General features: G+C 37.3%; 4 protein-coding genes across 6 annotated transcripts in view; 3 read left to right on the forward strand and 1 right to left on the reverse strand.

Moving 5' to 3' along the window:
* On the forward strand, window positions 1–2058 carry LOC114249910 (CUE domain-containing protein 1). 2 transcript variants are annotated; one of them, XM_028183624.2, is made up of 3 exons: window positions 1–413; window positions 598–893; window positions 1773–2058. In XM_028183624.2, exons 1-3 carry the CDS (start codon window positions 133–135, stop codon window positions 1934–1936), a joined length of 741 nt encoding a protein of 246 aa, XP_028039425.1. In that variant the 5' UTR covers window positions 1–132; the 3' UTR covers window positions 1937–2058. The 2 variants fall into 2 exon arrangements, with proteins under 2 accessions (XP_028039425.1, XP_028039426.1); XM_028183625.2 differs by having other exon boundaries at window positions 598–887.
* Window positions 2059–10424: 8366 nt separating this feature from the next.
* LOC114249901 (uncharacterized) lies at window positions 10425–21662 on the forward strand. 2 transcript variants are annotated; one of them, XM_028183603.2, is made up of 4 exons: window positions 10425–10566; window positions 18401–19805; window positions 19895–20029; window positions 20599–21662. In XM_028183603.2, the coding sequence occupies exons 2-4, from the start codon at window positions 18467–18469 to the stop codon at window positions 20715–20717; spliced, it is 1593 nt and encodes a 530-aa protein (XP_028039404.2). In that variant the 5' UTR covers window positions 10425–10566; window positions 18401–18466; the 3' UTR covers window positions 20718–21662. The 2 variants fall into 2 exon arrangements, with proteins under 2 accessions (XP_028039404.2, XP_028039405.2); XM_028183604.2 differs by lacking the exon at window positions 19895–20029.
* Window positions 21654–23516, reverse strand: LOC114249902 (translocon-associated protein subunit gamma). Its single transcript, XM_028183607.2, has 4 exons — window positions 23248–23516; window positions 22886–23105; window positions 22491–22622; window positions 21654–21937 (listed from the first exon to the last, which is right to left on the reverse strand). Exons 1-4 carry the CDS (start codon window positions 23378–23380, stop codon window positions 21871–21873), a joined length of 552 nt encoding a protein of 183 aa, XP_028039408.1. The 5' UTR covers window positions 23381–23516; the 3' UTR covers window positions 21654–21870.
* A 1487-nt stretch (window positions 23517–25003) lies between these two features.
* Cap-D2 (CAP-D2 condensin subunit) overlaps window positions 25004–25943 on the forward strand; it is a 23234-nt gene continuing 22294 nt past the window's right edge. The window contains exons 1-2 of the mRNA XM_028183632.2: window positions 25004–25261; window positions 25465–25578. Coding sequence (XP_028039433.2) covers window positions 25144–25261; window positions 25465–25578 — 232 coding nt within the window. The 5' untranslated portion in view covers window positions 25004–25143. The remainder of the gene's footprint in view (window positions 25262–25464; window positions 25579–25943) is intronic.

The following is a 25943-nucleotide window of genomic DNA, read 5'->3' on the forward strand; positions in this document are numbered from 1 at the left end:
GGCCAATGTCGGCACGGCGTCGACCCTCTCAGGCACTGCGGTAGTCCTGCGTCATAAATCAGCTGAGCTACCGGCAAAGGGCTCGCGCTTGTGACGTCTCTTACGGATCGCGTGCCGCTTGTCGGCGGCGCGATGGCGTCCACTATGCAACTTGAATTTACTCAGGCGATGAACGACTTTAAAACGATGTTTCCTGATATGGACGATGATGTCATCGAGGCTGTTCTTCGGGCAAACCAAGGCGCCGTAGACGCCACCATTGACCAGCTTTTAGCAATGAGCACCGATAACCAAAACGAACTGCTAAGACTAGAAATGGAACGCGTCGAAAGCAATACACCGTCTAAACGCAAAGATCGACGGAACACTCGCCCGGCTGATGAGTGCGACGACGACGATACTGCGGCATTAGTGTGAGTATACCTGTAAAGTTTGACGGAAATGAACAAAACTCTTAAGTAAATAATAAAATAAAAAAATCTATTTACTACGCTAAGACTGAGCATTGCCTTCGTAATTAATATCTAGATTATTTATTACATAAATTTTAACAAAAATAATTTCATTATCAAAACATTTAACCGATGTTTTTTACAGAAACGTTGAGGACGAGTCAGTCCCTCTTGCAGTTCGCAAAAGATGGATTCCCCGAATGTTGGGTCCACTACCACCTATGTTTCTACGAATTCCACCAGCCACAGATGCTCGGATTGATCTTAGTTTGGAGATGGATGACGATCGAATCGCCACCTTCTTACAAAATGAAGAGTTTATGGCCGAATTGCGTTGGAACCAGGAATTCATGGCAGCTCTAGACAGCGAACAAGGACATAAAACTAAAAGTCATGACGATGAAGCCGCTTTCAAAGAAAGACTCAAGAATATGGGTAAATGTAAGTTTTTGTACATTTGTATGCTGCAATCTTAAGTTTAAAATTATTGATAATTAGTCCATCACCTCAGTACAGCCAAATTTTAATTTTAATTTCATTTTCATCCAATGTAACGAGTGTATCTCGACTCTGTTCTCAATTTGCGACTATTTTCTTAAAGTGGAACGGTCGTTCAACTGGGACGGATTGACAAACTCGATAGCTCATCCGGAAAGGGGGAGCTTGGTAACCGCCCGAGCACCTCCGGAGGAGACCTATCGGCTCGAGTACAGCTGCTCTGCGAGTTCGCCTAGTACCAGATCAAAATCGTGACCCGCTGAGTAGATCCATTAGCCTTTCAGCTCTCATTGGATCTCGCTTTCGGACTAATTCCCATCGGAAAGTAAATTGCTACGCCCTATTATAGTGTGCTCAAGTTTATTGCGGAATCCCGTTGATAACCTGTAGTTTTTTTCTGCAGTCGGTTTGAAGGTTAGGGCAGCTGTTGTACTTTACAAACTTGAGACCTTGACTGACTCATATCTCAAGGTAGGTGACGGCATTTACGTTGTAAATGTCTATGGACTCCAGTAACCACTTAACATTAGATGGGCCGTGAGCTCGTCCAACAATCTAAGCAATAAAAAAAGCTGCCATGGTCAGTGTCTAACACCGGCGATAAATTTGAAAAATAACAGTATATTTTACTCATGTTATTTACATATTTTCATTGGTATAATTAATTCGATATATCAAGTAGGTAGCTAATTTAATTGGTTGATTTCTTCAATAGGATTTCGTTAAAAACAATCACAGTTATGAACCCTTATGAGGTTTATAACACTTATGAGATTCTATTTTCGTTTTTCAAATGCAAAAACTATTATTATTCGATTTCAGTATCTAGAAAAAAATTCGCACAGTTATCACGAATGTTCACACGCGGTGGTTCACGCCGGGCAGGTGGCGCTAAGGCACCATCACGTGGGCCACCTGACAGCTTGCTTCTACAAGAGGAACACAGCGACGACGAGGACCGCCTACAGCACAACAAAAACAAATAGATGACGTCTCTAACAACCGCTGAAGAATGTTGTTGTGAAACCTTACGACGCGGATCCCGGAAAGTTACGGATAAGACTGGAATGCATTGACCTGTTTGTAAATAATAAAATTTGGGATAAGATTGTTCTTGTTTGATGGAATTTTGTAAGGAAGGAGTAAATATAGATTTATGATGAAGGGACACGTTTCAAAAAAATGTTGACACTTGATTGTACATTGCAAAGCAGCTCTAAGTTCCCTAGATAATGATAATTTCTTAGACATATAATAGAGACCATAATCTACATATATAGATAGATAGACTACTAAACTATTGACAATTTGATATCTGAATAGGTAAATTTAGATTAATATCAGAATTTCCACAATAGTAGAAAGAAATGGCGTTAACAGTTTTAAGCCGTTTCACACAACTATTAGATACTTGTTTTTATATCAATGTTTACAAAAAAAAACGTGTGCTTTGGTGCTTGCAAAATTATTGAATCTGATAAGCAAAAGATTGTGGTGTAACTATTGAACTATTATCTCGTTGTGTTCTGTTAAAATTCCTTCAATTTTCTTACATCATTCCTGTGTGACCGAACGGTTGTCCATAAGCGACATCTCGTATCGAGGTGTGCGCCCATTTTAAATTTTATTTTAAGTTTAAAATGTTTTTTTGTTTAAAAGCAATAAAATGTAATCAACTGGATCTTAAAACAAATAAACGAAATTGTCTTTTTTTAATAGTCTATATGCGTTTTTGCCTATTTCCTATAGTTCAAGACCTTTAAATGAAAAATGCTAGGTGAAAATGAAAATTAAAAATACTAGATGAAATTGTTATTATATGTATTGTAACTAATTGAAGTCGTCGTGGCCTAAAGAATAAGACGTTCGATGCATTCGTACCTTGCGATGCATCGGTGTTCGAATCTCGCAGGCGGGTACCAATTTTTCTAATGAAATACGTACTTGACCAATGTTCACGATTAGATTGACTTCCACGGTGAATAGCATCGTGTAATAAAAATCAAATCAGCAAAATTATAATTTGCGGAATTACTGGTGGTAGGACCTCTTGTGAGTCTGCACAGGTAGGTACGACCACCCTGCCTATTTCTGCCGTGAAGCAGTAATGCATTTCGGTTTGAATGGTGCGGCAGCCGTTCTAATTATACTGAGACCTTAGAACGCATATCTCAAGGTGGATGGCGGCAAGAGGCTCCGGTAACCACTTAACATCAGATGGGCCGTGACCTCGTCCATCCATCTAAGCAATAAATAAAAAAAAGATGTTATATTAGTATGTTCTTAACCTATCGAAACGTAAGCAAGAAAACAACTGCCGATAGACAACAGTTAAGTTACTTTTTCTTGGCACCGCGAATTTTCTTAAGTGAGAGTGGCAACTTCCGATTAGGGAATCTCGTTTGCATTCGACGACAGTAAAACTATGTCTATTAATGATCATACCTATTAACCGCTGGCGTTCCAAGAACTTTGATGCTCTTCCTTAAACGCTTCGTCTTGTCTATACTAATATTACAAAACTGACGAGTTTGTGTGTTTGACCGCGCTAATCTCAGGAACTACTGGTCCTATTTGAAAAATTATTTCGTCTTAGATAGCCCATTTATCGAGGAAGACTATAGGCTATATAACATCACGCTAAGACCAATGCAAGCGGAGCACCAATAAAGTATGTTTCAAAATCGAGGCTTTAATGCCTTTTGAGAGCTTCCACTGCGTGCGCTGCGGAAACGGTTAAAGTTTCGCTAAAGTAATGTATGAGAGAACTGTTCCCCTTTAGAAGATCTAACATTCTATTATTCAAAAATATTTGATTTGATTTGATTTGATTTGATTTGATTTGAACTATGAAAGTTTCTACTTATGCAGAACTCATCGTCGACTCAATTATATCTCAACTCAATGATATCTCGGGATGACCCAACAAATTAATGAATATTGAAGGGTAAGGTCTTTTAAAATATTTGTATACTGTTAGTCTGGATCTATTAAAGAGAGTACCCATTGCTATAAATTAATCTGGAAGTCATATATTTTGACAAATGAGGTACAAGAACTGTATTCTGTATGACTATCACAATCCCTTCAAATCGGAACGCATGGCTGATTCGCAACTTACAGCGTGTCCTAGTCATTAACTAAGCATATTTATATTTTTTGGCGGTTTTATATATTATATAATATATATTTAAACGATATTATTACATTATTGCGCGATCTATTACTAAGTGTCTTTATAAAAAAAATAGTAACTGCCTACGTAATTTGAATACCGGCTTGATCTTATTTCCCTAACTATTCGCTGTTAAAATAATAATTAATATAACCTAGTGGGCACATTAATCTTAGCCTTGACTTCAAGATAAAAAATTAATAGGTCGCGTTTCATCTAATTTGTTAAGCTTGACTAGCTTGGTAACCTGCCTTTTCCGAGTGCATTCAATTATAGTGGAAAAACTTAATAGAGCATGCCTCGGTTGCAACTTGCTACGTGCGGCTTATGATTATTAATTTTCTAGACAGTCAGGGTGTCACATTCATCACATACAGGATGTCCAGCAAGTACCATGATCATATAATCCAGAATTACCATTCCAGCAAGTACCATTATACTATCCAGAATTATTAGAGGAATAACTTTACTACATTCATTTTATAAAAATTTCAATAGTTTAAACTGCTTTAAAACAATGATGAAAGAACATGACCACAGAAATAATATATGACTTATTTGCTTAGTTTTTTTTATTGCATTGATGAATGCAATGATTTTTTATTGCATGCATTATTGAATTTATTTAGGAAGGCTATAGGCTATATAACATCACGCTATGACCAATACAAGCGGAATACAACTAATAAAGAATGTTTCAAAATCGGGTTTTTTTTTACCTTTTGAGATATCTGCTGCGTGCGCTGCGTAAACGGTTAAAGTTTCGCTAAAATAATGTATGACAAAATTGTTCCCCTTTAAAAGTTCTAAAAAAGTCCGCGACAGCATAATATGTCTGTCTATATTTTAAGGTTGGCTCACTATAACGTTTTTTATGCTAACCAAATTTGTTCTAAAATAAAGCATTATTGTCAAGGTGTTTTTATGAAGATTATTCTATTCCCTATACAAATAAATAATTTATTCATTATAAGTATTTAATTTTAAAGAAATTTTCCCTCACTTGATTTTAATGAGTATTTCGCTATGAGTATTTTAATGAGTAAGAAAAGATACCGCAGCTTTACATTATAAAATTATAGATTAAAATTATAGATATTTCTGTATTTCTAGAGGATCCCATTATCAGATCTTGATGATTACAGAACCATTCGGGAAGTCTACCAGAATCGGTTCAAGCATTCTCGAGAAATCGGTGAACATACATAGATAAAAAAAATAGTGGTCGAATGACAACCTCCTCTTTTGAGGTCGGTTAAAAAGCGTGATTTTAGCACCTTAAATAGCTCCTTAACATTCTATTATTCAAAAATATTTTCACTTTCTACGAAATGAAGTCTCGGTTAAAATTTAGCGTTATGCCAAAGTAGCTATGCCACGCGGACGAAGTCCGTCTTACGTTTTCTTTTGAGTCTTTCACAAATATTTTTCTATAAGCACTATACAAATTAAATTTCTAAGATGTTCTGTATGAAACTCAATTTTTTATAAGAAGGCCCCCAATGGCTCATCATCATTCTCTTGCCCTACTCCCAGTCACCTGGGGTCGGCGCAACATGTTTTCTCTTTCCATACTCCTCTATCATATACCATCTCTCCGCTCACTCCTTTCTTATACATATTGTCTTTTACGTAATCCATTCATTTTTTCTCTAAAGCCTTCCACATTCATAGTTAAAACTCTCTTAGCAACCTCATTGTCATTTCGTCTCGCCTCCACACATGGCTCATGCTACAGACGGGGTAGACGTGTTCTGGAGTAGAGACTGCGAACCGGCAAACGTTGTGTAGGACGCCTTTCTGCTAGATGGAGCGACGACCTGCGCAGAGCAGTTGGCAGTGAATGGATGCGTAGAACCAAAGATCGGGTTCAGTGGCGAGCTTTGGGGGAGGCCTATGTCCAGCAGTGGACTGCCGCCGGCTGATGATGATGATGATACATTAATCCGTTATAAAATTATGAAAACAATTACAAAACATAAAAGAAGGTTATTGATATAATTTACTGGTGGTAGGACCTCTTGTGAGTATACTGGTGGTAGGACCTCTTGTGAGTTTACGGGTGGTAGGACCTCTTGTGAATTTACTGGTGGTAGGACCTCTTGTGAGTCCGCGCGGGTAGGTGCCACCACCCTGCCTATTTCTGCCGTGAAGCTGTAATGCGTTTCGGTTTGAAGGGTGGGGCAGCCGTTGTAACTATACTGAGATCTTAGAACTTATATCTTAAGGTGGGTGGCGCATTTACGTTGTAGATGTCTATGGGCTCCAGTAACCACTTAAGACCAGGTGGGCTGTGAGCTCGTCCATCCATCAAAGCAATAAAAAAAAAACAAATTTCAAGTCAACCATCGGATGCATGGTTCAGTAGTTATAACGGAACATCCGTAAAAACCACTGTAGATTTATAATATATTAGTAAAGATTACAAAACTTTAAAGAAAATTTCAACGTTAATAGGTTGGAACCAGATACATATAGTTATTGATATAATTTATCTATACTTACTATAGATATTACATAGACAAGTGACACAAGCTTTTTTTTTCCCTACCTATGCTGATAGCCTTGAGAGGCTATTTCAGCTTCGCCCTGACGTTCGTAGGTGAGCTCACGGGGCTCAACCGGAGAGTTGCTAACATTGGCCCTAGCAAGAGCAGTGCTTCGCAGAATCTACCACAGGATCGGAAACGCGACCCACTGAGAAGATCCGGAGAGAAACTCAGTGGGCAGTGTCTATGGGTTAGTTCGCTCGTCGAGCCCTTCATCGCAAGCGACGGGTTCGACGAGGACGGTGACCGGTGCTTGTGGTGCCTAAAAGCACCGTTAATGCATCAGGAGGATCCGTAATGACGTGAGGGTGACACAAGCAACTCATCACTGGTTGTAAGGTGTATTATAAGCTTGCACGGGCAGTTAACGCTTTTTGGTTTGAAGGGTGGAATAACCATAATAATATACTATACAATGCTCGCTTGTGAGATTTTTGCTCAAATTTTGAGACAAGAGTCTCTGGTCCTCATTTAACTTGAAAAAAAAAAAAAAAAAAATCCGTAGTCAATATTACTTAGTTCGACTTTCAGAAAATAATATCCAACAAAGTACCTATCCACTAAACTTGAAAAACCTATGGATATAACAAATAAATTTAATTGTTCATGAAATTGAAATGTTGATTATTTTTTTTATGAAATCGTTGATATATAATCTAATTAACTTAATTTGTAATTATTATGAGGTTGTGTAACTAATAGTAATTGCTTAATTGCACAGACAAACCACGGAATGGGATCAATGACCACTCGGAACGGAATATACATACCTGGTTATAGTCTAAACGAAGACCGTTTCATGTTGAATATTATAGTAATGAATCGATGCATGCTTCAAAGAAATCGCTCGTCAGTTGGACCGACGAAGCAGAACGGGAAAGTATTGGCAATGGCAGTATAAAAATTACGTATTCGATATTCGCATTTCTCACAATTATCTATTATCTATATAAGTATATAATATATAAATGAATTGCTGTTCGTTAGTCTCGCTAAAACTCGAGAACGGCTCGACCGATTTGGCTAATTAGGGTCTTGAATTATTTGTGGAAGTCCAGAGAAGGTTTAAAAGGTAGATAAATATGAATATGCTCGGAATTTAATAAAAATAGTAATTTTATGTTTCCTTTAATGTCCCCCCTGTCGAATGGATTCCGCGGGATCACGAAGTCTGCCGTGTCAGCTAGCTTAGAATAGATAAATGGAAGCCTATTAGTAGATGGGTGAACGAGCTCGTGGCTCAATTGGTGTGAAGTGGTCACCGGAGCGCATAAGCATCACAATATCGGTGCTGCTAATCACCTCGAAATCGTCATCTCGATAATTGTGATGCTTAACAACTGTCCCACTCTTCAAATAGGAACGCCTGCATCGCGGCAATCTAAGAAAATATGGTGTTTCCTACCCACACAGCTTTAAAAGGCTCGCTAATACCAATCAATGCCGGTTGGCGATCGAAGTACACTGATAATACTCAGAGAGAGAGAGCTGCCCATTCTTCGATGAATCCCTAAGTCACCTTTTATGACACTCAAGGGATCGGATGCTGATATTCTAGGCCACTACACACCGAATTTTGAAAGCAGCAGACCGAATGCGCATCGATGCTTTCGAAATGTGGTGTTGGAGACGCATGCTAAGAATTCCGTGGACAGCCTTCCGGACTAACGTGTCGATATTGAAGCAACTGGGCATCAAAATCAGACTGTCTACTGTATGTCTGAAGCGGATCCTCGAATATTTTGGTCACATTGCGAGGAAAGACGGCGATAACCTGGAAAAACTTATGATCACAGGGAAAGTTGAAGGCAACAGATCTAGAGGCCGCAGCCATACTCGTTGGTCCGATCAGATCCGCACCGCTTTGGACAGTACAGTGTACAGCGCGCTGCATGACGCCGTGGACAGGGGAAGGTGGAAAAAGATCCTAAGATTGAAGCTCATGGGTGATGGTGGTCACGACCCTCAGACATGAGGAGCACGACTCGAGGAGGAGGACACACCGAATTAATACTTTTAAATACATACTTATTAATACTTACAGAGAGCGTGCGTTTTATTGATACCCATATGAACAAACAAGCCTTCAATCTACCTAATTGATATTACCTAACGTGTTTCATGAGCCTCGTCATCACCAGAAGCAAAACCAAGCCACTGTTTGTCGCTCAGTACTAGCTTTAAACCGCCAGTCAATACTTTGCTATAGTATTTGCTTTCTAGTTCTACATACTCCGTTACGATCTTCATTTTAATACAAGTACGATAATCTTGCACATATGTATCTACACTAGATATTCAAATGTGCAATTAAATAGCATTACAGCAGTTTCTCAAACAACAAAGACCGAGCTATTCTTGTAACGCTGCCTAAAACTTTCATTCATATAACACGATTATGAATTAAACATGTTCGCTTTTATTATTATAATCAGACATACCGACACCCACATTCGTAACGCATTGTGTAAAGGTAAATGAATCAAATGAAATCAAATCGCACTTAGTGAGATAATTATTACGCTCGTCCATCGGTCTACGTTCCATGACGCGACTAAGTAGGTAGTTTATCACCTAAACAAGCTTATACAGTAGTAAAGCGTGAACAACGCTTCCACGTCGAGAAGGCTGGTCTCATGCTGAGATTATACCTACATTTTACGGGGCGTAAGGGAACTGCTTCTAAATAAGAAAATAAATACCAATGCTGGCGATTACCCACTTATTTATAAATACATAAGAATAACCTTGGCTTCATAATTTTTTATTTCCTACCTAAGCTGATAGCCTTGAGAGGCTATTTCAGAGTAAACTTAGCTAGTAGGTGAGCTCACGGGGCTCAAACCGGAGTGATGCTAACACTGACCTTAGCAAGAGCAGTGCTTCGCAGAATCTACCACCGAATCGGAACACGACCCACTGAGAAGATCCGGCGAGAAATTCAGTGGGCTGTGTCTATAGGTTAATTCGCTCGTTGAGCCCTTCGTCGCAAGCGACGAGTTCGACGAGGACGGTGACTGGGGCTTCATAATAATAATTTTAATTAGTATGTACTTAATAGTTTTTCGTCAGGACTATTAGTCTATCACATTTCAAACTTCAAGAACGGTCCCCTTATATCAATATGCTAGAGGAGATCTCAAAGGCGCGACTTCGACGCCAACTACCCATGCAGTTATTTCATGGACAGTACACAATATAACGACGTGTAGCGGTACCTATCATATAACGTAAAAAATCAGGCAAAAAATTTAAATCGCGTTAACGACATTTTCAAGATAAGGTTGCATTTATAAAAGTTCTGCACAAAAAATCAGAATAGCCTGCCTATAGAATCAGCCTTGCTGAGTTTTTCTACTAATCCTCGCAATAGGTCGCGAAGATTAAGAAAACCGTTAAATGAAGATATTTCGAAACAGTAAACACAATGTTATTATCCTTCAAATAGAAAATGAAAAGAATTTTTACATAAAAACCTTGGAATGATAATTATAAAATAAATCTCGCCTTGTAAAATTTATTCTGCGAGAACGAAAATGTACAATATATGTATATACAATCACATTCATCATCATCAATATTCCGCGTGAGGAGCTTATTGTATATTGCTCAGTATTGTATATGAATTATGCACACACCCGAGAGTGTGATATGCACGGCTGAAAGACGTCCGTAAGTTGAGCACGTGCATGCACTCCTCAACCGTCACGCATCATGGATACTCAGATATTCGCTTAGTTTGTCTTCAGACTCCGTGCCATACGCACACATGGAGATCCAGTGACGCCCGTGCAAGTGACTATGAAAATTATCTTGGAATTAATGGCAACAGTCCAGCAGTGTTAACAAAAGCAATTTTACAACAAGGTGGTAGCTCTGAAGAAATAATTTCGTGAGTAACATTTGATTTTCTTAGGCCGGTTTTAGGGCTTTGACCGTCGCTAGAGCTCCAGGCTTCAGAGCAAAGACAATCCATACCGAACCTGTTGTTCACCTTGCACTCTAAGATCGACGAACCCATTCCAGTAGTATTCGCTACATGCTTTAGTAATAAACTGTTTTTTTCGACATGATGTGTTTCCAAGGAATAAGTTTGATTTTTGAGAAAATGCTTTGTAAAATGCAATGCGACATGAAATTTTTCGTTGGCTTGATCTAAAAAAATTACTTGGAAAAGCGTGCTTATAAATATTTTTAATATACATTTTACAACGGTAAAGGCTGTCTGTTTTTCAGTTCGTAGAAATAAATAATCTAATATTATTTGTTGAATGTTGAGTTAGTGGTAGTAGGTAATGAAAGATCAGTCGTTACTGGTTTTAAATTATGGATGTAACCGATTTATATAGAACTGGTAGCCGGCGTCCAGTACATAGGTCGATAAGTAGTTAGACCGCTTTTTAATTAACATATGTTGAAAAAACTTAGCCACCTATAAGCCATACCAAAGCTCGCCATCATTCAGGAATTCTTACTGAACAAAAACGAGCTTTAGTGTGAATAACTAAAGTAGGTATTCGGATACTGGCTAGTCTCGATTATTTCAAAATATCAATAACAAAAGAGAAAATGAAATTCATAAAATGAATTGGGATCGCAAAGTGCCAGTGATTATAATCGAATTTAATTCGTTGGGCGAACTGTAGTAATTTATTTTGTCTTTGCCCTGATCTGTGATCAGTTCTAAGACCATGAGCGGGAACCAAATAATACGATCTTGATGTAAATGAATTACCTATTGACATCCTTATTCATATCTAGTTTATTTATATTTGTAGATGAAGATAATATTATGTGCATGTGCATCTACGAGTTTGTAACATTACCTATATTAGTTTTTTTTTAAATATATTTAAGTGTTTGTATGTAATAAAATAATAGTAGCATTTCATAGCTGTAAGTAGTACCTATTATTATCAGTTTCTATTATTATATCCACTACTGGTAGTGTCAGTTGGTAGATAATGTTCTATAGCATTGATATCGCCCTTGTACCTACTTGTTTTTTTCCGCCCAATAAATAGTTTTCTATTTTTCAGACCATGTCTGTCTAACACTAATTTAAATGTGCAATGAAAATGCAAATATTTTTGTCTAATTTATAGTTATTTATAGAATAGCTTTTAATTGTCATAAAATAATGGAAATTTTTGTTAGTAGATCGCCTCGATGTTTTGACGGCAGAATCAAACCCCAGGTTAGTTTTCTGATTACAGGCAGTATATTTACTAAGAAAGGGGTACATACTTCAAGCTTAAACTTGTTGCCGTTGTAATGTTCCTCGTGTGAACATTGCATAAATATACATATATTATGTCAATATTCCGTATTCAGAGCCATTTTATACTACCATTTTTTGTTTTATTTTAACATTTCGATTTCGGAAACGAATTCTTACATCCCGTCTTCACAAATATAACTAATTTAATAATTTCTACATATGACTAATAACATAAAGCTTTTTATCGCTTCGAGGTAATAATTATTCCACTATTGTAAAACATAGTATATATAATTTGTACATATCTATGAAAAGTTTTTTTTTCTTTATTGCATAAATGGGTGGGCGAGCTCACAGCCCACCTGGTGTTAAGTGGTTACTGGAGCCCATAGACCTCTACGACGTAAATGCGCTACCCACCTTGAGATATAAGTTCTAAGGTCTCAAGTATGGTTACAGCGGCTGCCCCACCCTTCAAACCGAAACGCATTACTGCTTCACGGCAGAAATAGGCAGGGCGGTGGTACCTACCCGCGCGGACTCACAAGAGGTCCTACCACCAGTAATTACGCAAATTATAATTTTGCGGGTTTGATTTTTATTACACGATGTTATTATTCCTTCACCGTGGAAGTCAATCGTGAACATTTGTTGAGTACGTATTTCATTAGAAAAATTGGTACCCGCCTGCGGGATTCGAACACCGGTGCATCGCTTCAACACGAATGCACCGGACGTCTTATCCTTTAGGCCACGACGACTTCATCAAGCATCCACATCGGTAAAAACGTGTAAGTTAAGTACTTGGATTAACAAAACGATACCAAAATGAACGGCAGAAATATTAGTTACACTTTAATCAAATTTGGAAATGAAATAATTCGTATTTCTTTTCTTTTTCTTCTTCGTCGCTTTCTTCATTGCTGAAGGTCGTGTCCCTGAAACTTGACCGTTGCCTGTCTCGTGAGCTCTTTCCATCTCGTCCGGTCCTCAGCTGCTCGAATGTATTAAACGTATTTTAATTCACTTTTTTGTGCCTGTATCGTATCCTATATCGAAACAGAAATAATTACGATACGATATGAATGTTAGTTAATTATCTTTCTATGTACATATTACGCCAGTATCTAATTCATATTTAGGTATTATGTATGACCGAATACTCTCTTTCATCGACAACAAAGTAACTCCTTTAAAGTTGGTATACAAAAAAATAATTAAAGTACATAACTCTGTTTTGTTCTATACATTTTTTTTCAATTCCATTTATCGCATCACGATGGGCAGTAATCAAAATCACGCACCGGTTTTACTGGATTCGTTTCATTACACAACATGCGAGCGAGCATGTGAAAAAGATACTCTGGTCATCGATACCAATATCAGCGACGATTTATGTGTAGTTTAAAAAAAAAGAATATGTAAATGTCAGATGAGCCATCAATATCATAGATTATACACTTAATATATATCAATATGATTCCGTTAACAAGGGATTAGGCCTAGGATGTTTGAAATATATATTTAATTTCATTGCAGAATGATATTAAGGAATCCACCACCTATCTGGTGTTAAGTGCATACTGCAGCCTTGAAAGATACATCATACCGTGAAAGCCGCCACCCATCCTGAAACAGGAAGTCGGATTCTCAAAAAAATTGTATAATGCTTATGCCACGCTTCAAGTCACAAAGTACGGCACAAATAGATGATATCTACCAGAAGTGCCTATGGCTTCATAAAATCCCATATCGCCGATGCGGGGACAATGCGGGTTCGACACAAGACGTTCCGACGTGGTTCTAAATTTATTTCGCTTTTACGAGCACTTGGTTGATGTCATGCACTTAATTTTACCATTACCTCCTAAGTAATAGGAAAACCAGAATTGGTGATATTGTGATTTTATGTCGCTGTTATTACCAACAAAGCTAATTTAGGAAGCTAATTTACCAACAAGGCTTTAACCTTAAAATTAAATAATACTAACCTTACACCTAGAGACAGGTAGATTATTGTGATGTTAAAAGCCATTTATTCCAAAAATAGTCAAAATGAATATAATATAAATCTTATATTCATAAATATCTGTGATCATTATAATATAATATACTAACTGATTATTTTTTTCGGTAAGTAAGTATTACAAATGGTAACTGCAGTTCATAGATCCTAAAATATAATATCACTGTTCTTTAATATGTAATGTCAAGCAATATCAAGTCAGGAACCTCTTCACCATGACGAGTTTTATATAACGTACCGTGCAGTGGTACAACTTCGCTAATCGTGAATTAAGTGCTACCTGTATATAAGTATATATTTATATCGTTAAATTTTGTTAGATAAAACTCTCATCGTGTAGAAAACCGTGAAACCTCGACCATGATCTAGAAACATTTTATTAATCGAGCTAATTTGTGTAAAATTGAATTTTATGGACTTTCTCCTTTTGTATCTACTCGAGGTAACATATTTGTTAAAGTCGTATTCCGAAACATAAAAGTATTTAGATAAATTTAAACTGACATTGTTAAATTTCATCGGTCGATGAACTATATTTTGGCTTTCACTGCAGTTGTTTGCGCTAACTAGTTGATTATTAGTGGGTTTATGAAAAACATCAGCCGATAGGTAGGATTTAGATGAATGTGAAATATGTATGTACTTATCATAACGCAGGAATGTGACGTGGCAATCAGTAGAGTACGTGCAAAACAATCAGTTCAGTCGAGTTTCACTTAGAATATTCGTGTTGTTACTTTTACAACGCGCGGCCGCACACGAACAACGCTCTGTTTCCCTGAGCCTTATTGTCTCATACACCACGCTCTTTATGAAAAACTTTGACTTTCGCCAAGCCCTGATGGCATGTAACGAAAATTTTAACAAAAAGTGAGGCGATAATCGTTTCGTATTATACCAAAAATAGCTCCAGATTCTAACCTGTTTTCACACACCGCTCACTCTCTCACGATCTTTTAATGCCTAGCCATCGCGGTCTGGCACGATCTTATCTTGTGCCTTTGACCTTATGCCATAATTCGGGTCAAGTAAGGACAACGTTTTACTTAAGAAAGATTCTAGAAAATCGTAATTAAAAACTTAACATTCCCTAATGCTAAACAAAAAGGATTGTTTGGAAGAACCAATTTAAGACACTCCGCAGAAAAAGCAGCGTTTTTTTTTCCAATCTATCTTATTGAATATTGTGTTGAATATATATTTATCAATATTTCAGTCCAATATGACTTGATCACTGGTCACTGATTTCATTTAAAAATAATATTATATAATATTGAGTAAGAAGATTCGAGGGCTATTTATAAGATTTAAGATAACACGGTACCCGTTTTGGAGAGCCAGAGATCGTTTACTTGTGCGATTGTCTAAGTCCACACACCGTTACTTTCGCACCAAATCTGCCTACGATACACTCGGCTCTGTGTGCTTTGATTTGGACAAAGTCACGATTCAGACCATAACGCGTTTATTCTCGTGAATTGCCTTATAGAGGCAAAGGTTTATAAGTATCTATTTTATTATCAAAATAAATTCTAGCTGCAGCAGAATAGCTGTTTGATGATAGTAATAGTAGCGGCATTTACATTGTAGATTCTATGGGCTCCGGTAACCATTTAAACCCAGGTGGGCCTTAAAATCGTTCACCCATCTAAGCAATAAAAAATCGCATTTGGGCTGGTAAACACGAAACTTGGAAAGTCGACGGCAATTGAAGAAAGGGTATTGTTACTATAGATGAGCTACAGAAATACAACACCAAATAGACAACAAAAACCCGCATGATGGATGCCCGGAATCAGTGTATAATCATTTGACCTAAAGATATAAGAAATTTAAAACTCCAAGATACCGTTTGGTCCACAGTTTCAAGTAATTAAATTTTCTTATAATCGTATAACGCATCTAAGTTATGAGGAACTTTATTTTGCTCTGAAAGGTCATTACCATGTTCATGTTTTGTCATAAAATTAAGTATGATTCGTTGAGTTGACACAGAAATAAGTAAATTGTATTGCTGACATTTTTCTAAAATATATAAAGTATTGTGGGTGGCGTTTCCGATCTGGTGATAAATTCTGCGAAACACTGCTCTTGCCAGGGTTAGTGTTAGCAACGTCCTCAGGTTAGAATCCCGTGAGCTCACCTACTCATTCGGTTAAGCTTTCATAACCCGCTAGGTTACCAGCTTAGGTAGGAAAAAAAATTCATTTAATGCATAATAAATAATAATTATTATGCATTGTTTTTTCTATGAATAAACTGGTACCTACTTGTTTAAGCTCTAGAACGGCGAAGCTCACTCCGAGCATAAATGTAATTATAGAAGTATTTATAGAATACATTACATAAAACTGCATAAAAACTTGTAAAGTGCAAGTCGCAGGTGATAAGTTCTTGTGAGTTTTTATCCGATTACCCTAGAAGGACGGCAAGGAGTGTAGGTACGTTTTTATGTCCATATGTTTGGCATACCTACTTTGTAGACTGATCTACCTAATGAAATTTAAAGAAGTACACGACACTACCTCTCCCTAGGGCTGCTGTAAAAGGCGACTAGCAGATTTACTGGGGAAAAGGCAGCGGTGTTCTCTGAGTATTATACCAAAGTACTGTAATCGCTAACTAGCACATATTGAAGGGCGTATTGTAAATCCGCACGGATGAATACCATCACTCGGCTTTTTTGTGCCATGAGGCAATAATACATTCCGCTTTGAAGAGTGTGAGAACCGTTTTTTTATAACACAATTGAGACCTAGACCTCATGTCTCAAGGTGGGTCATTCATGTTGTGTCAAAAAAAGTTTTCCTAAAAATTAGCTGTAGGGGTAACACTTAAATGGGCGTTCGTGAATCTAATTTCACGTTGTGTCAAAAGTTTGCACAGTTTCAAGGCTATTCTTGTGTACTTGGAATGTATCCTAATATAAACCTTTCGTTAGTGTTCCTAGAAGGTGACGACTGCATTTAAAACCGGTTGGACAGGGTGATTCTTTGTTAGTAATCGGCTGGCAAGTTTGTATCGTAGTGCGTAAGGCCCTTGCAATAAAATACTTATAGGGTATTTGTATTTTATCTATGAAATTGCCCTTTAGTATACACACAGAAAGCTAGTATTGTTTTTTTTTTTTATTTGTCTACCAAAATATGCAACCATAGCATCGATGCATCTCTACCAGTGCAGTGGTAATTTCCAAATCCCCCTTCTTGTAGAAGTCAGGTGTACGTTAGCCAATAAACTGTTCAAAGCTATTTTGTACTACCTCTCGGGTATTGATTTTTTTCTTGCCAAGAAATTGTTCGAACTTTGGAAAAGTACAAGTCTGTCGGAACAACGTCTTGTGAATACGGTGGATAACGCAAAACCTCCAACCTCTTGTAGCTTAAGAAGCGTCTGTTATGCCGTATGATGTCGAGTGATGTCATGGAGAAGGAGCGGGGACGAGCGATTAACCAAGGCTGGCCGGAGATTCACGAGCTTCTCCAAAATTGTGTCCAGTTCCTCACAATAAACATCTGCAGTGGTGCTAGTATTAATTAGTAAGAAGCTGTCATGAATTACACCGGCACTAAACCACCAAGCAGTGACCATGACTTTTTAGGGGTAAGGTCGTTTGGAGCATTGCCTAGGTGCCGAACCGGGGTCTAATCAACATGATGACGATTAAGATTATAAAAAAGAATCTATATTTCATCGCAAGTGACGGTCGCACGCGGTTCGCGAATCCCTTCGTTTCTGTGTCTGTTAAGCAACGCAAGACATGTCATAAGGTGTTTGTCGCGCTGGCAATCGTTCAATTCGTGCGGCACCCACTTATCAAATTTTTTTACCCTGCCAATCTGACGTAAATTGACTAATATTGTTTTGATGCTAACGTTGAAAGCTTGCTACTACCGCTCAGCGGTAGATTGGATATCTTTAATTTTCACTATCGCCTTTCATCCGTTGTTATTGACTTCAGTTTTCGGGCGACCAAGGGGTAAATTTTTTAGATCAAAACTTCCATGTCGGAAGCGTTCAAACATTCGCGTGTTAGTTTGTAGTGTTCACTCCGTACACGTCATTAACGTTGTGAGCCGTTTGTGTGACATTACTACCGCGACGGAAGTCGTATTCCATAATTATTCGTATTTTTATTGTATCCATATTGATGAAAAAATACAAATGTAGTGAAAACAAAACACTATTCAATATTAGTAATCAACAAAACACTAACCCCAGTATATATATTCCGTCATTATTATATTGAAACTAATTTGAAAATTTAATATATTTAAAATAAGTTTCATTTGAATTTAGAATTTATTGCCAGCAATTTAAAAATTGTTTCAAATGGCCAGCGTTTTAAAACGGCAACTTGTATTTTAAACTTGAAAGACCAAATAAATGTATTGCATAATTGAATAGAGTTGAACGAGTCTATCCTAAAATAACAAACACAAGCATTCCGATTTACTAAATATCATTTTTAATTTTCAGAGCTTTTGCAAGTACCACGGATGTGTCTACACGGAGATTCTGGCAGCTGAGGGCCCAGGTGGCCTGATGGCGACAGCAGCGGGGCGAATACTACTGAGTAACGCGGTGCTACTAGTTATGCTGGCTAGTGCACTTGCAGCACGCTTTGGCGACCGCCTCGAGCCGCGGATGCCTGCCGCATACGCACCGCGGAATGTACAAACTGCACACAACGTAGCAGAGACTGACTACGAAAATGCGTCATATCACGAATATGACGAAGAAAATGCCTCAATCGAAGAAAACAATACAAAACCAGAAACAGAACCATCACCCCGTCGACCCACCCGCACAGAAGCTCATCGGCTTGAAATGAGTACAGAATATTTCGTAATCCCGAAACGCACAACTACGACATCGACGATTTCCACTTCGACGTCATCGACTGAGCCGTCACCATCTCAGTCACCAAACAACAATACTAACACTCCTGCAACTATTGCAAAAATAGCGGGAGTGCTAAGAACGGAACCATGGGCTGTCCCAATTTTAGCATTAGCTAGTGTGATTATGGTGATTCTTGGTGCTTTCGAGGCATTTATAATTTGGGGGGCCAGCCGGAAAGCTCCAAGTCAGCGTCATTTACTTCTAGGACAAACATTGCTTTTTGGGCTATTCTTATGTGCCGCCACGGCAGCACTATTTGCCACAACACCAACTGCATTTACCTGTGGCGCAGTTCGATTCGGAACCGGCGTAGCCTATGTAATAGTGTTTGCATCCCTTCTAGTGAAGTGCGTTTTCCTACTGAGTTTGAATGGTGGAATTTATCTGCCGGCAGCGTATCAAGGACTGCTTTTATTTTTTGCTGTAATGATACAAGTAGCAATTGGTGCTCAGTGGCTCGGTGGTTCTCCTCCGAGAGTCATTAACGGAGGAGGTCGGTGTGATTCTCAACTATCAGATCTTCTTATGTCACTGTGTTACGCAGCTTTTTTAATAGCTGTGGTGTGTGGTGTAGCATTACGATCTCGAGGAATTCGTAATAACTATCGAGAAGCAACGCATATAACTGCTGCAGGGGGCGCTACCGCTGCAGTATGGGTGTGTTGGATAGGAGCCTCACTAGGTGCTCCTGAGCGCCATCGCGATGCAAGCGTGGCAGCTGGTTTACTTGCAACATGCGCAGTAGTCTTTGCCCTTATGTTCGGACCAAAAGGTCGACGTTTAGCGGCGCTGGGACGAGAAGGTCGATGGGACGCAGATCGTGAGGAGGGGCTAAGTTCCCTTGGAGCCGGTGGGTCTGGGTACTCTCCATCATTCTTTCATTTCAAACCAGTCAAGTATGGAATGGTATCAGCGACAGCTGCAACTTCTGTTCCTCCACCAGCACTCGATCGCAAGGAACAGCCTGCTCAGCCAGCCGGTTAGTTAAGTATCTCAAATGCGCTAACAGTGAGAAACTAGCGCTTTCGCACATCGATTTGACTGCAGTTTGATACGTTCTGTTCACAGATCCGTATGGGGCCATGTTCTCAAATTCGCAGCACCCGCACTCACGCGTTTTGTATTCTCCGCCGCACTATTCTTTGCACCACCTAATGCACTATAACTACAACTATCCACCTTTTCCTTATATGCTGCCACCAGGTAATTATAACGCTTCAAGCATCTTCGTCTTCGAAACTGTATTCCATTTGATCTTAATTTAATTTTATTTTAATGTGCAATGTCTTAATGACCTACTCATATGATAAAAACTTTTTTGCCTCTAAACTACACAATTGTTAATTAAACAGTAAATTAATTGTTCTAGTGTTTTCTGTGATATGATACGATGATTCTGAAATATTTTTAAGAGGTACATGCATAAGTCGTTTACATGAATATGATTTAAAGATACATAGATGTGTATTAGCTAAGTGATTCTACCCGGTCATTGTTCTCGTCGAACCCGCGACGAAGGGTTCGACGAGTAAATTAACCCTCAGACACAGCCCACTGAGTTTCTCGCCGGATCTTCTCAGTAGGTTGCGTTTCCGATCCGGTGGTAGACTGCGAAGCACGGCTCTTGCTAGGGTTCGTGTTAGCAACGTCGTCTGGTTTGAGCCCCGTGAGCTCACCCACTACCTAGTTAAGGTTACGCCTCTCAAGGCTCTCAACTAGGTAGAAAAAAAAGTGATTCTATGAAAAGTTTCTTATTAATAATGATTCTACAGGCGTGATGGTGCGTCCGGAGGAGGGCAACGTGTACACGAGCGTAGAACCTACCTTCAGCAGCAACCCCAACGTATACTTCCAACGCACCGAGCCGTTGCACGTCGGCATGATGTACTGAGCGCTGACAAACCAAAGTTCTATATTGAACAATGGAATTTGGCAGTATTCTCTGTAATATACTTTTTCTCTCCATAACGAAGCGTCAGTTTGTAAAAACATGCTTTTTACTACAGTCAAAGAAACGAAAAGTTGTTATGTGTTGAATATAACTATTGTTAGTTGATAATCTACCAGTCTAACTACTAGGAAAGTATAGAAAAAAATATTCTTGAGTATAAATTTTTCATCAATTGTGAGAATTACTTACATAATCATCGGTCTCTTAAACTTCCAATATTCTGAACATCTCCGGTCTAAATTGGCTAAAACTATCAACTTAATGATAGTTAAGTAGGTACACCTAGTATTAGTGCGCTGGCCGCTAACAAAAGTAGAACGATACGTTTATATGTTTATTAGTATCTATCTAAAGGGTTGTGTAATATCAATACATGAACACATGAAATTAACATTGAACATTACTGATTGTACTGTTGCGAAATTTAGTAATTTGGGCGCTTAAAAATGAGAAATGACATGACGAACAAGGATGGTGATAATAATGAAGTCGGTGTGGTTTATCAGTTTCTTCACAAATATTAGATTCGATTATGTCTTAATGTCAATAATGTACAAAGTTATTAGACTTATTTCGTCCTTTGACTTTTAAAAACAAAATTAAATATAGTCTTCAATTGGTATCATAAATATGATGAATAAATACTCACACTTTCTAGTCAGTTTCCTTAAATGAAAACAACTACGGCATATCAACATATCAGCATACGAATGAAAAATTATCTATTTCATTTTTCATATATTTTATCAAATAAATACAGTTTGTGATTTTAATGATGTTTAAGCCCACCCAGACAAAAAAGAAGCTCAACTATGCTCCTAATGATGTTATAAAATATGTAACCATAACTTAAAAGGTTGTAAATAAATGCAAGTATTGTTCAAATATGTTTTATTATTAAAATCTGTTTACTTATTTAAAACTCTCATAAACTGACATATTTCCTATGTAAAGTAAAAACTTTTTAACTGACAAATATAATTTACTGTAACACATACACTCACAACTCATTCATATTTTTAATTGCCACAGTATGTCTAAAATGTTTAATATTAAAACTGTTTGTATCACGTGGCGCATTAAACTTCCATCTTCACTTGGTTCCTGTGGAGAGTAGAGCAAGAAGTCCAGATGCAGCCGTGAGAGACACAATGTAATTACTGAATATACTATAAGGAACTGTATTATTTCAAATATTACACTGAAAGAGATAATAAAAACATGCAAAAGCAACTGGCCTTCATTTTAGAGAAAACCGCACATTTACTGTTACTATTAAAGAAAAATTCAAATTTTTATAGATAAAGTCCATTTTTTATTAATTATCATCTTCTCACTACCGTGGCCAATGATAAGATGCCCGGTACATCCATATCAATTGAACTGACTGTGCCAGTGTTCAAATTCTATAGGTTTCCAGTAACCACTTAACACTAGATGGGCCGTGAGCTTGTCCACACATCTAAGCAATAAAAAAAACCTAAAAATTTAAATCAGTTCTTTTTAAATAAAATTGTAAGTCTGAATCACTTACAATTTGAATAAGTCTTCGTTATAATTGCTTTTCAATACAAGATTGTCTTCTGCATATTTCAATGACTGTTCTAACTCAATAGTTTTTAGCATCCCCTTTAAGAATTTTAATTACCCCAATTAAATAAGCAACTAGAAGTATTTTGTTGTTCTTAGCTTTTACATTTTATAAAAGGATACACTGTAGGTGTGAATGTACGCAGAATGTAGAAACTGCTCAAGATGACAATAGTCAGGAAAAGTGCGTTATTGTAGAAAATTGAGTATGTGGTAGCTTCATAATCTGCCACCTCATTCTTTTTCCACAAGATTCTGAAATAGATGAATCAAACAATGATTAAAACTTCCAATCCCACAACAAAACATACAACTAATCTCTCTAAACCTACAAATCAATTATTACTTTTATAGTTTTTATTTTTTTTTGTTTTAATAAAGCAGCCCTCAACTGCTGGACATAGGCCTCTAGCAATATAAGCCACTAACGTCAGCCTTGTGTTTCATGGATTATTTATTTAATCACCTAGTTTTCCTAATCTCTTTGAAATAAATTTAGAAAAGCAAACTATAATCACCTTTCGTCCTTTTCTTTTCTGCTCATTTTTTTATCATCAGCAAGCTTCCTGGACATTTCACGGGCAACAGCATCCTCCCTGCGCACAGCAACGCGGTGCTTTAACTGGAACTTAGTGTTACGGTAGGCAAGAGCCAGCAACCAGGTGCTAGCTGCCGTTACTAGGATAAACCAAATAATTGCGGTGCTTATTTCCAATGAATGTACCCTCCAGAACAACCCTGTAAATACAAAGTAGGTTATTAAACTTAACATACTGAACGGCTCTTATCAACTTTTACGTACGACCTTTATTATTTAATAACTGAAAGTCTACAATATTATAATTTTAAAAGCTGCAGTTAATACTTAAATACCACTTACAAATTGGAATTGCTGAAACAATAAAAGCGTTCCCGTAAAAGAGAGCAGACGATTTTGTGGACACATTCCGGCTAAAATCTTGCAACAATAACTCTTCTTCTTTTGTAAAAGCTTTGTTGTTCTTTCCAGACATTTTTACTAAATAGGTTACTTTAACTTTTACAAACACAAATAAAAGCTGCGTACTGTTCAGTGGCAAGACAACTCTTAGAATTCTATACGTCAGCTTCCTTGCCTTCTTTGCTGGCGAACGAAAGTTAAACGTCAAGTGACATGTAGGCAACGTGTCAAAAAGTAATACCAGCATAAAAAACTCATAAACTCATAACACAAGTACAAAATAACATTGTTACTGAGTCAGAGTTATGTGCAAGTATATTAAGTGTATAATCTATGGTTATGTGCTTCAAATTTACTGATGTATCTAATCAATTTGAATGCCGTAGAATGATTGTATAAAATAAGGTCTGATGCACCAAATTTGTACAACCATGGATATAATATTATCTTATAACAATTAGGAGAACCAAGATAACCGATATAGCTTGAGGAGCCAAAAAGCTCTTTAATGTCCACCAACAGGTAGGCCTCTGACAAATTAGACCGACGCCATCTTAAAGGTAATGGAAATCCGGGCGGGCTGCGCAGATCCGATTATTACTGTGAGGGAGTCCATATAGAGTCCCTTCTTTATTTCGCCGTAAAATCATGTTTTAAGTAATTAACACCACAGTTGAAACAATAGGAGTTTTATTGTTGTAGCGGCATAAACAATTCTAAGTTATTATATTATATTAGTTATTATACACATTATATTTAATTTTTTCGGTTTCAAATTTTTTGGCGGTAAAAAGGTCTCGTGTCACAGACTATCTTCTTTTTCCCACCTCTTGTACGTTCCGGCTTACGCATCATAAAAAGTGCGTTCTTAAACACCAGAAATGCTATCGTTCGTGAAGGTTTATCTCCAGCAGTAGACATTTGTGGACTAATTATGATGATTTTGAACAATCAGATATCAGCATTCTTTCAATTTTCAATCAATCAGGCGTGTTTGCTTTTATCTGCGTAATCTTCGAGATGACGTCGGTCGTCTAGTTGGAGTAGTATTGATCACGGTCGTACCTGCTCCCATGTTCTGTCCCTGGCCGGGCTTGGACGCTCAGGTAAATATTGCCAAGGAGCCATCGGGAGATAAAAGGGAATTAACTGATAGAAAGCCTCACATTAGGAAAAAAACCTACTTTGCCTTTCATGCTACTATTGCGACAATGCATACAAATATTGTGTATTGTAAAATTCGAATGTTTTACACGAAAATTTTCAATTGGTTCCTTTTTTGTAAACGAATATTTTCCTAACTTATTAACTGTTTAACAATATTTGCTATGTGCATGTGCATTACTATAATTTTCATGTTGTATTTGTTATTTTAGCTGTTCTACACACACTCATCACTTTTAGTTAATACTCTCATAATCCTCTCGCAGGTCTGCTGGAAGAGATTTCTTAATTAAATAAGCAGTGCCTTTGTACATAATTTTCCTATTACTCTGTACTATGTCTTCTTTTTGTGTGTACATAAATAAATAAATAAATAAATAACTGAAGTGTTCTATTTTTAAAAGTAAGGAACTTCGATCCTGTTCAAGTACCTACTTAAATAACAATTCCAGATGGTCTGTGAAAAAGTTGACATATACATAGATTATACACTTAATATATTTGAGACATATATGTCATGCACGTCAACTTCACTTTAAATTTGAATTTTGAAAACAAACTGATTTTGTAGGTGCGGTGTTTGAGTTTAGTTTGTAATATAAATAAACCTTTAAACAGCTTACCTTAATAAATGTGATAACATATTTACTAAAGTCCTCGCGATAGCAAAACATGAGTCATTTTGAATTTGCTATTCCCTTACAAAAGGACGAGTTATTAGAATCTCATGCAGGACAATATCACGTCGAGGATGTAGTACAACCGCGACTCATGTTGTCGAAATTACAAGGTATTCACCACTCAAAAATTTGTTATGTTTAAAGATTTTAAGTTCATATAATATCCGAAGCTTTATATGATCCTAAATTTTTCTAAAGTGCTTCTGAAAAATTGGAGCATTGGCGATTTTTACATTAAACATTGTAGTTGTCCAGTTTCATTATTTTACTTATACGCAGTTGATATTTACTACAAATGAAAACAAATTTACAGATGGAGCCCGTGCTTATAATTCTGTAGGAGTTGATTATATACTTGAACATTTTGATACATATTTTTCAATAATTGTACATGGAGTCAAATTGGAGTGGAATGTTATCAATAAAGGTAATTTACGCTTATAGCAAACAAATTATAAATATAACAAGGAACTGAATATTAAATAGTCTTACAGTTTTTTATGGACAATTTGTGCAATAAGATTTTTATTATTTCCATCAATGGCAGTTGCGTATAAAGTGTATATTATGGAACACATAATGGTTAGGAGATACTGCTACTCATGAACCTCATTATTGGGACATAGCAAAAAACACATGATCTTATCTAATTTTCATTGATTGGGTTAATATATATAGTAAGACATATTATTTATTTATTGATCTGATCACAGCCCGCCTCATCTTAAGGGGTCTCAGGAGCCCATAGACATCAACCACATTAATGCTGCCACCCACTTTCAGACATGAGTT

Source organism: Bombyx mandarina, chromosome 08 (genome assembly GCF_030267445.1).
Source record: "Bombyx mandarina strain Sakado chromosome 08, ASM3026744v2".
NCBI lineage: Eukaryota > Metazoa > Arthropoda > Insecta > Lepidoptera > Bombycidae > Bombyx > Bombyx mandarina.

Coding starts and splice junctions, on each gene's coding strand:
- LOC114249910 (XM_028183624.2), top strand. CDS start 133: ATGGCGTCCACTATGCAACTTGAATTTACTCAGGCGATGAACGACTTT. Junction 414..597: donor GACGATACTGCGGCATTAGT/GTGAGTATACCT, acceptor TGTTTTTTACAG/AAACGTTGAGGACGAGTCAG. Junction 894..1,772: donor ACTCAAGAATATGGGTAAAT/GTAAGTTTTTGT, acceptor ATTCGATTTCAG/TATCTAGAAAAAAATTCGCA.
- LOC114249901 (XM_028183603.2), top strand. CDS start 18,467: ATGGCGACAGCAGCGGGGCGAATACTACTGAGTAACGCGGTGCTACTA. Junction 19,806..19,894: donor ACAGCCTGCTCAGCCAGCCG/GTTAGTTAAGTA, acceptor TTCTGTTCACAG/ATCCGTATGGGGCCATGTTC. Junction 20,030..20,598: donor TCCTTATATGCTGCCACCAG/GTAATTATAACG, acceptor ATGATTCTACAG/GCGTGATGGTGCGTCCGGAG.
- LOC114249902 (XM_028183607.2), bottom strand. CDS start 23,380: ATGTCTGGAAAGAACAACAAAGCTTTTACAAAAGAAGAAGAGTTATTG. Junction 23,106..23,247: donor TGTTTCAGCAATTCCAATTT/GTAAGTGGTATT, acceptor TTGTATTTACAG/GGTTGTTCTGGAGGGTACAT. Junction 22,623..22,885: donor AGAAAAGAAAAGGACGAAAG/GTGATTATAGTT, acceptor CATCTATTTCAG/AATCTTGTGGAAAAAGAATG.